This window comes from Ostrinia furnacalis, unplaced genomic scaffold, assembly GCF_004193835.3.
Source record: "Ostrinia furnacalis isolate ACB-3 unplaced genomic scaffold, ASM419383v2 OfSCF5129, whole genome shotgun sequence".
NCBI lineage: Eukaryota > Metazoa > Arthropoda > Insecta > Lepidoptera > Crambidae > Ostrinia > Ostrinia furnacalis.
Genome location: NW_021135368.1, coordinates 294860 through 308990, shown reverse-complemented (window position 1 = coordinate 308990; position 14131 = coordinate 294860). Strand labels below are relative to the sequence as shown.

Here is a 14131-nt window from a genome sequence, read left to right as displayed (position 1 = left end):
GTGCCATCACTATTCTGTTTCGATTAACATATTTCATATAATATTTCATTAAAATAATTATGCTATAACATTAATTGTATCTATCCGTCCCGTAGTTTTCGAGAAAGAAGTATATACCTGATTTTCAAAGGGTAACTATACTATCAGTCTAAATCTTATAACTAATATTTTCAATGTATCGCTGTTGGTTTCTATAAAATAAATAAATAAATAAATAAATAAATAAACTTATTAAATTATTTAAATATTAAAATATTAGGTTTATTATTAAATTACACACACAATTTTATTTCTCACCTTTCATCATTATGCTAAATTATCATAGGTACGAGCTTTTTCATCAATTTTAAAAGTTTCTCGTAAATATCAATTGTCTTGTACTCAAATAAAAAGTTAGACACTATCAATTTGCCATAATAAGTAACATGAAATACCATGGCTTTGTCCTTGCCAAGTGAATTCAAAACGTGATGTTTATGTTACAGTTAAAACCTGTTTTTAGGTAAAACGTGTTTCCCCTAGTTAAAACTAGTTTTGACTGAGGTATTTAGTAAACTACGTCTACGAAGTAATCTTCGTAGCATGTAAATATAATATATACTTAATTAGCTTTTACATCTTACGTTTATTAACATAATATACCTACCTTTCAAAGAAAAAATAAGGAAAAATCTGTACCTAATAATTAATATGTATTACTAAATCATGGAAATAACTATCATAGATAGGTAGGTACTTGTAGATCGTATCGTGAGTTAAATTTTATACCTACTCGTAGATTAAAAGTGCTTATCGTGACTTTTTAGCCCATTTCATAGCTAGATCTCTAGGGATATAACGTGGATACTATTATGTTTTCTGTAACTGTACTTTAATTATGTAACATAAGTTACATAAGCAATAAAAAATCCCTGTCTAAGTACATATTTACGTAGCTTCTTATAATAGATGATTGTTTGAACTGCGGCCAGTCGGTTTGATTCGCGCGGATGAATGGTACTGTGTTAGTCGCCGGGAAGTGGTTGTAAAGGATTTTTTAATTAATAAAACATGTTGTGGTATTGCATAGGAGTGGTTATTCTATCAATATGTTCCGAGTGTGCAAATATCTTGTACGTTGTGCCGTTTACATCGAGATCTCATTATATTATGTTGAAGCCAATTGGTTTGGAACTCGCTAAAAGAGGCCACAATGTAACCGTGATCACTGGACATAAAACAGACGTAAACCTCACTAATTACCATCAGGTAATGGTGGATGACAAGGAAATCTGGGAATTAACAGGTAAGTTAGAAATGGATTAATATTATTAAACCACGGAAACTATACATATATTTTGTACTGCACGAAATTCTAACGAACAACAAAATATAAAATTGTCAGTCTTTAATTTAGAAGTGGCTGTAGAATTAATAAATTTTACTTATAGAAAAGACAATGGCTTATTTCCAGATTATAATTTTCAGTTATAACATATTTTTTGTGACCCAGAAGACTTATTTCAACTGCAAAGATAGAATGTTAACATAATTAAAATTATTTGACTGCACTAATTAAATTAAATTTATTCACATGAATAAATATTTGTCAAATTATTACATTAAATAATTTATAATTAATTTTAAAATATACAGCTAAATATTTTCATATCACCTTTACAGGGATGAAACGTCCAAACGTATTTACCATGGTGGATATCTCGGCAGAAGAATTCCACGATATCATCTTATGGCGTGGAGGGTTGGGTCACACAGAAGTGACTTTACAGTCGCCTCAAGTGAAGCATTTCTTGGCAAATGACAACAAATTCGACCTGGTGATAAGCGAGCAGTTCTTCCAGGAAGCTATGTTCACGTTAGCTCATAAGTACAACGCTCCTCTAGTGCTCATCACAACATATGGAAACTGCATGAGGCACAATATTGTATCACGAAATCCCTTGCAGCTGGCGACTGTCGTATCAGAATTCTTGGATGTTAAAGACCCGACCAGCTTCTGGGGGAGACTCAGGAACTTATACTTCACAGTTTATGAGTATGTGTGGTGGAAGTACTGGTATTTGGAGAAGCAGGAGGAATTTGTGAGGAAGTACTTGCCTAACTTACCCCAACCAGTGCCAAGTTTGTATGAGCTGCAGAGAAATGCTGCGTTGATCTTGATTAACAGTCACTTCAGTTTTGACGGCCCGGTTGCTTACCTTCCGAATATTGTGGAGGTTGGTGGTTTACATCTGACACGCAGTACAAGCAAGTTACCTCAGGTAAATAATATAAACTATATTTTTATTTCCTTGCACCCTTTTTAGCCCATCAAACCCCAAGATGTGCATAACACCGCGTAAAAATTTATTTATTTAATTTTGTATCTTGAAGGGCATTACGCACGTGTTTTTGCATCATCATGATAATCTTATGTTATAAACAATTTTTTTACGGCATTTTGAAGCAACTTATCATTTTTAAAGACTCGGCAACATCTTAAATTGCGAGTTATCGTTTAAATTGCCTGTGCGTTTAGTATAATAGACAGCTATTTATCAATCAACTCCAATGAGTTGTGTATTATGTGACTGCTTTGTTCATGGATCTTTATTTAGAACATTACTACTGTTCTGCGATAATTATTTGATAATGTTTTATAATCGATTGTCATCGTGATTTTGCATGTTTCCAATACGTCTTTAGAATTAATTAATGTCATATCGTAACGCTGACATAATATTACGCATCTTATAAACGACGACATAAAAACTACAAAAGAGTGTAATAAATAAGACCAGTAATCTATACTATCTATACTAATATTATAAATGCGTAAGTAACTCTGTCTGTCTTGCTTTCACGCCTAAATAACTGAATTTGATAAAATAAAGAAGAGATAGTTTGAGTCCCGGGAAAGGACATAGGATAGTTTTTATCCCGGTTTTTGAAACAGGGACGCGCGCGATGATGTGGTTCTGTGACAGACAAAATTCCACGCGGGCGAAGTCGCGGGCGGAAAGCTAGTATAGTATAGAATAGAATAGAATTACTTTATTCTGCATGTAACATTTAGGTGCATACATATTTAGTTTAATTGAGGCATGTTGAAAAGGCGCCCGCTTTTGTGGCATGACACAAGTCGTCAAGTCACGAAGCTGGTTATTAGCGAGTAGCTACCAACGCACGATGGGGATTACGCGCCCTTTTGACTGTAATATGACAGTAATCCTATCCTACTAATATGCGAAACTTTGTATGGATGTCTGGATGTTAACATGTTTGTTACTCTTTCACGCAAAAACCACTGAACGGAGTTTGATGAAACTTTACAATATTATTGTTTANCATGGGGGTGAAATCGATAGGTCTAGTCCTCACCTATCACTTGCCTTCGGCTTGACACCTTACAAGAAACACCCTGTATAAAGTGCTATCAATTCATTACAGCAACAAAATGGGTTCGTTCTAGAGGTACAATAAGCTCCGATATTTTAATGCTAAAACAATTTTTTTTCAGGATCTACAAAAACTCCTGGACGAATCAAAGCATGGGGTTGTATACGTGAATTTCGGTTCAAATGTCCGCAGCTCTGAAATGCCCCCTGAAAAGAAACTTGCGTTTGTGAAAATATTCTCAGAGCTGAAGCAAACAGTTTTTTGGAAATGGGAAGATGATAATTTTGATATCAAAACCAATAATGTAGTGATACGGAAATGGTTCCCACAAAAGGATGTATTATGTGAGTATGAATGTAATTAAATGTGTGAACATAAATTTAGAATGTATTTGTCAGTGAGTACTTTATGTAAACTAGTTTATTACAAAACCAACAAGAACAATGGCTCTTCTAATCATGTGATTTTAAGTGTCAGTCAGCTTTGTATAATTACAATGTTTCAGGACATTGTACGGGGGTGTACCACTACAAAAGAGCCTCCAATTTGCCTGTTTTTTTCAGTGACAAATAACTAAACATATTAAAGCGACAGAATTCCATTTAAAATATCGAGTGTGGTAGGTAAATGCATTTTTAAATAAAACTTTTTTATTTTTCTGTTACAGCGCATCCAAACGTCAAAGTGTTTATATCACACGGGGGTCTCATCGGGACCCAAGAGGCCATCTTCCACGGAGTTCCTATCATAGGGGTGCCTATCTACGCCGATCAATACAACAATCTCCTCCAAGCCCAGAAGTTAGGCTTCGGAAAAATCTTACAGTACCGCGACATCAATGAGGATACGCTAAGGAAAAATCTCCATGAAGTACTAAAAGATGATACTTATAAGAACAAGGCACAAGAAATGTCTAAACGGTTCAAAGATAGACCGATGCCAGCTCTAGATACAGCGATGTATTGGATAGAATATGTTATAAGAAATAAAGGAGCCGATTTCATAAAAAATCCAGCTCATGAATTGAGTTGGTTCGCAAACAACATGCTTGATGTTTTTGCTTTTCTTTTGTTGAGCTTTATTGTTAGTGCGTATGTTGTTTTTATTGTTGTACGGGCACTTATTATAATTGCACAATCTTCTAGTACTAATAAAAGCAAAAAAATTAAGACGAAATAAAAAAAATCACAAACTTACTTATTTTATTAGTACCAGTCTACACAAGAGCCATCTTACATAAAGGCACTGAACTAACTTGCAAACAACAACAACCTTAGTGTAAAACAATGTGAAAGCGTTTCAGCGCCAGAAAAGTTCTTTTTCAGTTTCATAGATGGCGTTTTTTTAAATTCGAATATAAAATGAACTTTTAAATACCTACATAATATTTTTTCCTGTGAAAGAATATTTAATTATAACTACAACGTTACGTTATAATTACATTTATTATAAATTCTAATGCATATAAATAGAAATCAGCTGTGTGTTAATTTAATTTACTTACCTTACTGTCCGTTAAACTGTTAAAGGGAGATAATTATTTTTCTCTCATTAGAAAATTATTTTAACATTTAAAAACCTTTGCAGGTGAAACCATAACTCATTCGAGCAGGGTTTAAAATGAAAATTGCCTCCATGTATACTATTTTAGTTGCGTATGAATAAATCGGTATTACGGCTGGATAATTAATGGCCGTCGTATAACTAATAAGAGGCTCTACAAAGGCAATTGTAGGTCTTTAGAATATTCAAATCGGGAACCTTTGCCCTCGTAACGACAATTGTAGTTATGAGAGGGCTCGTTATAACTCTTAGGCTGGGTTGCACCATCTTACTTTAACTTGGACAAACGTCAAAAATCTGTCAAACTCCATACAAAAAACACCGGTTATTGTTAAAGTTACGGTCAAAGTTAGGTGGTGCAACTCAGCCTTAGTGGCCTTCCGGGCCCGAAACCCAGGCCTTTTGTTTGACTTCACACCCGAAGGATAAAGGTCAATTTGATTTAGATATTAAACGACTTTTCACTCATTTGTTTGATAACAATCAAAGGGTTTGGTACGAATTCAATAACTCTTGGAAAATTAAAATTAGTTTAAGAGACAAATTTGACTTCTGAAATAATTTGCTTCTGCGTCATGAAACGTGAAAACAACTATCGTTAATTTGTTAAACAATAAGTTACTAATCCCATTATCACGAAAAATGGCCTATTCATCTGTAATTTATTAAAATGGTCTAGTCATGATTAAATATCTAATTATCTAACTAACTAGACCAGCTGCTGATTTATTATGTACCTAAACGAATACGGTATAATCGATGCTCTGTATGAGTAACAACGCTCTACATAAGTAGAGACTTCTATTTATCCAATCCATTGATTTCCACTAATTTATATCATAGGAATTTCAGTATCAATGAAAAAAATCGATATTTGGAACAACAATGGAACAATGATTTATCACCTGCATTTCATAATTTCATGTTTTTGTTATACGAGTAAAAAGTTGGCAAAAGCTACCTACTCCTACTCAGCAGGAATATGCCATATAAAGTATAATTTAACTTGTAAAAGCTGGTATTTGAAAATAAAAGTTTTCACGCTATTTTCCACTTGTTTCCCATTTGCTATTGAAGATTAGTATCACAGACAGTAGCGGCGTAAGGGGGGGGCGGTGGGGGCGGTCCGCCCCGGGTGCCAAGCATCAGGGGGTGACACAAGTCGCGCAGATTAGTACTCACTGGCGCATCTNACAAAACGAACGGACGGATTCAAGGGCTGCATTTGGAATTCATAAGTCTTGCCGTGTCGTCACCGCGCAAGCACGGCGGACAAAAGCGGTGCGCCCGCCCATACTCGCTGTCCAAACAGCACTGTTTCGTTCAAATATTTGTCTAATTATTCGCGGTGGACGCATAGACCGTTTCACCAGGCGACGTTTTAGCCCTGCTTTATTTATGAGACAAGCCTGCAGTGGAACGGGTTCGGGCACGACGGGACAATGCGGGCCTTTCGGAGCAAACTTTTTGTTTTAGACCCAAAAATTCGGGTTTACACGGAATCTCACCAGTCGATATGCAAAATTGACACGAGAATTCTTCGTAGAATTGCTCTGATGAATGATGAACCTTTCACAGTGTGCGAGAACTCAATTTTGAATCAATCGATTTATGTACCTACAGCACATCTAAATAAGCACTGTAAATCCGATTTAGTTGTAATAACTGCGATTTTTAACGAAAACTTTTATTCTCTGTTGACTTTACATAAAAAAATATCTCTCACAAAAATAATCAAAAGATATGTTAAGCTTTTTAAAAAAGAGCCTCCTTTAAATTCGCCCTGTTTGTTCACCAGGCAAACTCATTTCATATTAAAATGGGAACCAATATTTACGAAATGAAAATTCTTACCTACTCGTGCCTACTTAAATTCTTCAGATTTAATAAACCGTTGCGTTCATTTTGTTTATGTGCCAGTAGGCAGTGGCCTATTTTAAGCCTGTCACCTACCTCATTAAGAGTTTGCAATTAAAACTTCTGGATCGTTCGGTATTAACGCCAAAGCGCAGCGGGAAATGAAAATCAGTACGAAAACGTCGTCACAGTAATTCTCCCCCGTTTTCATAAGGCGTATCGTGTTTGCTTGAATAAACATTATTCCGAGACGCGGATCCGCGATTAATAATAACAGTTGGTGTTGCGTAAGATACTTCAATTATACTTGTGTAAGTTCATTTGTTTTCGGGGAAAATGCTGATGTTTTAAGCCGGCATATTAATTTGGAAACAATTTCGGCGGGCGCTAAACAAGGGCTTGATCCGAGCGAGGTAATGAAGTGAGGCGATGTGTGGTCTTCTCCTATGTTACACTACGTCATGGAATCCTATTAATTAGATAACGAAGAAAGACAAGCAAATCGTTAGCCATAGATTGACAAAAGGCTAATTCTTTTGGTGTTGTAATTTTAATACTTTTGAGATATTTCAGTCAAGTTTATGGCTTACCGAAGAGTATCTGAATATAATAATGCACAGCTTGAATATCAACAGAATTATTCATTTTTCTCCCATAAAATCCTCCAAGTCATATCTATCTCAAAAGAGTGTCACGTTTTCAGCGGTCACAGTTATTTCATGTCTAAATTGTATCTAAATAACGAAGAGCGTACCTTCAAATCCAACCGTTCCGCCAACGTTTCACTATGTTAGTATAAACCTGAAACTCATTAATTCCAAACAATGCGACGTTGCATGCCCAGACGTTGTGTGTAACGCAACAGTCGTCCCTCTACGGTCAGCCTTTTTCATCGCAAAAAGTTCGCAGCGGCACGTCATAACGGCATCGAGGATTCAATGGAAAATGTTTTTCAAAAGCCATTCTGTGTACCTGGTGACTAAACAATTTTGAATTTATGAAGCTTTGAATAAAACCGTGTTTGCAGTGTAGTGTCGTATTTGGTTATAACGCCGGTATGTGTTTGTGATTTAAATAAGTCGAATCGTTTTAGGAACATGATACTCGGGATATTTTTGACTGCATTTATAGGTTACAAATTAAGCTTCATTATTTCAATTTCAGAAGTTGTCGATTCGGCCTGATCATCACTTTCCATTGAGAGATGCTGACGAAGATAGCCGGCCTACACCATTTTTAATCTGTTACAATTTATGGAAATTGCTGGATAAAAAAAAGCGAAAGCTAGTGCTCATTGGGAAATAATGGTTAATCGTGGTCTGGTGTCTGATGTTATATTTTATTGCTTACATTTCAAATTGTAATTTGTGTGTCCATGTTTTCTTTTTTTCTATTTTTCTCTTCCTTCGGCTATTGGCGTTGATTTTTTCTGCAATGAAATGAAATACACGATAAATTAAATTACCATAAGGTAAATTAGTCGGACTGGAGTAAACTTGTTTAAAATTATCATAACCATTTTTTCTATTCAGTAACTAGCATAATGCAAAACAAATGATAATGTGCACGCACATAACACATAATGCATTGTATGAGTTACAGTAACCGAGGAAGCTTGCAGTTTGCATTGTGCCCATTTGTTATCTGCCTGTACGTGGTAGTTAAAAACAAGTAAGTATAGTACCACTGCACTGTATCTGTAGTGTAGGTTAATGCCCTGGTTGCTCTATTAGTAACTTAATTACCTGGGTATCATCGTCAAATAGTTCGTGCTAGCCAAAGAGGCCAAAAAGTTACACACAACCTTATTGTGATTGTAACAAAGAAGCGTGACGCGAACTTTTTGGCTACTTTGGGTTTCACGAATTATTTGACTCTGACTGTATTTTATATGAAAAAGAAAATGCTTCAATTACCTATTGGGGGTTTGGACTTTTTAAGGTATTGGTATGTTTTGATTTTTATAAACTTGATTCTGTTATTCCAGAGAATAGACTTTTATATTCCAGGTAAAAACTTACCATTAGGTGATCCGTCTGCTCGTTTGCCCCCTGTAATATAAAAAAGGTAAAATTCAGTTTTTCATGTCTATCCCTTTGCAAAGCTACTAATACCTAAAGGTTCTAAGAATTAATGTAAAAGCAATTAAATTTAATTATTATTTTTAAAACAGTCATTTTGTTTCGCAGTCCAACTTCTAAATTAGAAAAGCAGTCCCAAGAACGGCCTTTAAGGAGCTATTGTACTTTTGTGAGTTGAACTTGTTAATGAATTAATTACGAAAGCTGAATAAGATAATTAATGAAGATTTATTGATCTCAGCAGAGAGGTCATTTATCTTTCCAAATAACTTTTAGTAGCTCATATGCGAAATTACTTTATTATTCGGAAGCCGTTTGCTCAATCTTGAGTACTTACCGTTTATTTATGTTGAGTAAAGTCAATTAATTGTTAAGTAAAGTCTATGAAGTAAATGTTACGAGTAGGTAATATTAAGGACTAGCAGATAATACATTCAAAGAACATTGTATTCAGTGAAGTTCTTATAATGTAGGTACAAGTCATTTTTGGCTGTTTGAAGATATTAATTTTAATTTTAGTTCGTTTTTTATCTCCTGAGAAAAATGTAATCTGTAGGTATACTTAGGTTACATCTTGACTGATGACACGTCTCTTCGAACAGTTCGAATATTATAACATCGATGATTTTATCACCATAGTCACATTGCGGGCAAAGTTTCAATGAGAAAACTTGTGGTAAAACTATGAATAAGAGGTGCTAAAATAACATGTCTAGGTACAAGTGTCTGGAAACTAATGCTAAGAAATAAATTAATATTATTCCATGCTTAAGTTTTCATTCTGAGAGGACTTTTGTTCAAGGACTGTTTGATAAATCCCAGGTTCTTATTTTTCAAAAATGAAACTGTTCCAAAAAGAACTAACNAAACGAAATATCTCAGTCACAGTTTGCCAACATCACTTTTACTATCAAAACAGCTTCGCAAACTTCCCTCAAAGCGCATAAATTGCATTAAATATTTATAAACTACTTGAAGCCGTCATTGAAACTCGCTTCCCGCCTCCGGTGGCGACAAAACTTGAGTTAGTAGACAGGGTGTAACTACTCAGATTATCTCGCATCTCAACGCGGCGAGCTACACGACAATTCCATTTATATTTCGGGGGAGTTACCGTGATGTCCTAATTTGGAAACGTCACACGGTTAGAGATGTGCCAGCGACCGTTAGACTTTTAAATATTTCAGTCTTGGCGTTTGTTTAAGTGTTAGAAAGGGAGGGTTGGGAAAATTGAAAGCGTTTGTTTATAAATTACATATGCGTACTTTGAGAAATAAAGCTCTGCAATTTAGAGCCCTCAGCCTTAAAAGGTGAATATAAAAAAAACATTTATTGTTTTATATTTTCTATTAGTTAATCCTTCATTATTTTATGAGAACTTCACATGAGCTGCAGCATTATGTAGCTCTTTAAGCTAGAAAATAAAGTCTAAAAGCGTTTACCATCTGTACCTCTAATTATGTACTTATTTCTTCATTACCACATAGAAACCTCGGTTCAGCGAATCTTTAAAGAATTACGTCTACCGCATTGTTAATACCATCAACGTTTTTGCCACTACGTACGAGCGAAATGTATGCTAATCTGACATTAGCATATGACTGGGAAAAATCACTGGGCCATTAAAGAGTGTACCCACAAGTGCTAAAGGATAGAGTAGGTATTAGTCTACAGTGGGTCTAGACAAAGTGCACATTATAATCGCAAACCAGTCGAAAAGTGGTCGAAAAGCCCCTTTTTTGTATGGAGTTTTGACGGAGTCGATTTTCGATTCGATCAAAAAGTGCGTTTTGTCTAGGGGGGCAGGTCCCGTCGACCCGTCGACTTTTGACATGTCAAAAGAGATTTTTTGACATGTCAAAAGGGACATTTTGTCAATTTTGACAGAATTCACAAGTTGTCAAAAGTCGCTGGGTAAGCCTAGTCGCAGACTACAGACTTCATGTCGGCCGATATAATAGTTGGGTCTAGCTGTTAATCAGTAGGTATGGGTACGAGTATGAAAGTGCACAAATTATACCGATTTGGTATCGGTCGATTCCTAATAAAATTAGAATCGGTCCCAACTATCAACCAAAAAAGTCGGTGGTCTGTGCCTAGGCTAACAGACGCGGGTTCACGTAGCCGACATGATTCTTTTGGAACAAAGCCGCCGACACCAAGTCGGCTGTCGGCGGGTTAATGTGTATTCCTTTATCAGTAGGGACCAGGACAAAGGTAACGGTTAACAGTTGAGGAGTGCCATTAAAGGTGTGACACCTTCGAGCTCTGTCGTTTATCATGCAAATAGAAAGTGAATAATTTATAGGAGAGATTCAGTGTTGCCAGTTATTTGCTCTATATTACCCGAAAACACTTTATCAATTTATTGGAATGTTTCCTAGATGAATGAACCCTAATTCAGACAGTTAAATTAAAATAAGGTCTTCCTGTAATGTACGAGTATAAGAGCTGCAAGAGAAACCCTGAGACAAAAAAGTGCGGTTGACATTTTGGCCTAATCGTTAGGGATGACAATCATAATAAATGTTGTAAGTTAGTGTCTTTTCCAGAAATAAAGTAGCTTACGGTTTGTGATTAACTGTCAGAGGCAAAATCAGTAAATACTATTTTTTTTCGTAGAAAGGGAGTAAATAACCAGATGTAGGGGAAAATTCATCAAAATGGCAACACTAGAGACATCCCTCTAGTATTACATTGTTGAGGGAGACGCGGTAAGTGACAATATCCACTGTGATTGCAGATAATCAGATTTTGCTACACAGGTTTGAAGAATGATTAATTTTAGATAAGACCTAACGAAGTCTTCCCATCGACTTTATGGTGTTACCAAATATAATATAGTTTTCCCTTTTGTTGCTATAGCAAAATAACCAAACTGAAAATTTTTACGCATAAAAAATATGAAAGTAACCTTATAGGTAGGAACATACGTATAAGTAAGTTTTTTAAATCATGTATCGATCATGTTGTTTATTTTGTCTGTAAAGGTTTTTAATTAATTTTCAATAACTTTGATACGAGCTGACGGCCCGCTTAAAATAATGTTTTGAGTACAGAAAAAAAAATAACTATGCTCTGATTTAAAGAGCCTACCTAAAGAAGTGAACGTTGTTTCGCTTCCTGACGACCGTTTCTTTTTCTTTTCCTAACACCGCTTGTCTTCGCAGCCAATTAGTTAGTCTTTAAAAAAACATTGTAAAGAAAAACTGCAGCTTCAGTTGGAACCTTGTTCGCATTCATGACGCGTTGGATTTGCCCCAGGACATAAATAAGTGGACATACCGTCCGTTGGCTAAATCCTCGCTCACTGCGTCGCTTTTTCATGCATTTTTTGTTTCGTTCTGCATTGAATAACAATAGAACAGAACTCATTGTTTGTACTCCTAACATACGAGAGTAACCTACCTAAGGAAAGAAACTCCTTAGGCTGAGTTGCACCAACTTACTTTAGCCATAGCTAATAACCGGTGTTTTTATACGGAGTTGAACTGACTTTTGACGTTTGTTAAAGTTAAAGTAAGATGGTGCAACTCAGCCTCAGAAAATGTGACTAGAACACAAAACCTTGTACCTGTACACGTGATTCAAAACTTTGAACAAAATTGCTGTTTCAAACAAAAACAAATCGAGTGTTTCTTAATTTCGTGGAATGAATTTCCTTCGGGAAAATTAACCAGTTTTCCGCAAGAACTTTTCCTGCATTGATTAGAGTCAGTGTACTTACTTGGTACATTCTTATTGGATATTGCGGTATATTCTCAAATGCCATAAAGGTAGCATTATTGTTTTGAGTGAAGAAACGTTAAATTGCGCTAGTAAATTAAAACAGTAAGGCGCGTTTCCTGAAAATCTCATAGTTTTGGAGTAATTACTCTAAAGATCACATTGAGCTAAACACAATGGCGTCTTATTTCTTTGTAATACAGGCTATTTTGCAATAAATAAACTTGGTTTAATGTACTGTAAAAAATAAAATTCCATGTAAAGAAACAAAAGCATTTTTTTCTATGAAACATATCCATACAGATTGATATACCTACAGTATTTTATTGAAAGTTAGTACGGTAGGCACGATAAAAAATAATGTAAGTTCTCCGGCTGTGTATTCTATGATCCAGTTTTGTTGCGGACATTTCCAGCGTTACATGTGTAAGTAATGTACGTATAATTTGTTGCGGGTCGGACCTGCATGCGGTTTGAAGTTTCTTCGTGTTGCCCGTTTATGTTCCACTCAAGAATATTTATTATATTCAGTAACGTAATAATGAAATAACGTGAAATATTTCACTTTGAGTAACGTACATTCATTTATGTTTGCATACGTTTTTAATACTATACTCGTATTGCAAAATAATGTTGCTATCTTATCATAAAAAATCTACGGAGGCACAATATGATAAGATAACATAGATATCAGTGTTGTTTAGTTTAATATGAACAATATTTTTAGTTAAATATAGAGTAAGTCATATGGAAAATCGGTCACGCCGTTTAGGCTGTAGGCCGTGCCAAAGAAAATACATACATACATAATACATACATACATACATACATACATACATTCGAAAAACATAACCCTCCTTCTGGCGCAGTCGGGTAATAAGTACATGATGATTTAAGCACTTTAATTCCAACATACGGCTTATAAAACACCTATACACACTAAAAACAACTATGTAGTTACAAGACTTAACAAGTATGGTCTATACCAAAACTTAAAACTAAGTTCTGTTCGCTTTCAAAGTAAGTATGTAATAACTATACTCTACCGAGTAAGCTGTTTAAACTTTGTTTTAACCTACAAAAGTTTAGAGGTATTTTTACACGAAATTAAACTGCAGAGCTAGTTTTTAATGAGGATATTAAATGTTACTGTAAAGGTAGTTTGTGGTGTCAAATGCTGAAAAGAAAAATTTAGAAGCATTTAATTTTGGAAGTTACACTACTGTAATTTACGAATTAGGAAATGAAATAAGTAAAACACATGAAAGAGAACTCGGAAGAAACATAAGAACATCAAGATTCAAGACACTCTTTGGTAACACGTAGAAATACATTAACTTATTTTCCTTATCTTTTTACTTTATTGAATTGGATTTTCATTACATTACTACGAATATTATTATTATGATAATGCCGCGAATACATAGCAACATACTTAAATCATACGCCGTCAGAGATAACACGCGAAATTGACCTTTATTCTATCGGCGCACAAGTTTTGAATCCACATTGATATCATCGCACAA

General features: G+C 35.1%; 1 protein-coding gene across 1 annotated transcript; it reads left to right on the top strand.

Annotated features, from left to right (window-relative positions):
- The first annotated feature begins 874 nt into the window (after nt 1–874).
- Nucleotides 875–5886, top strand: LOC114360717 (UDP-glucuronosyltransferase 2B20-like). The gene is made up of 4 exons (XM_028315500.1): nt 875–1285; nt 1663–2261; nt 3500–3722; nt 4046–5886. Exons 1-4 carry the CDS (start codon nt 1051–1053, stop codon nt 4555–4557), a joined length of 1569 nt encoding a protein of 522 aa, XP_028171301.1. The 5' UTR covers nt 875–1050; the 3' UTR covers nt 4558–5886.
- Nucleotides 5887–14131: the final 8245 nt, after the last annotated feature.

What these genes read in the sequence shown, in the direction of transcription:
- LOC114360717 (XM_028315500.1), top strand. Translation starts at nt 1,051, where the DNA reads ATGTTGTGGTATTGCATAGGAGTGGTTATTCTATCAATATGTTCCGAG. An exon ending in GGAAATCTGGGAATTAACAG is followed by an intron (nt 1,286 to 1,662) that starts GTAAGTTAGAAA and finishes TCACCTTTACAG; the next exon opens with GGATGAAACGTCCAAACGTA. An exon ending in GTACAAGCAAGTTACCTCAG is followed by an intron (nt 2,262 to 3,499) that starts GTAAATAATATA and finishes ATTTTTTTTCAG; the next exon opens with GATCTACAAAAACTCCTGGA.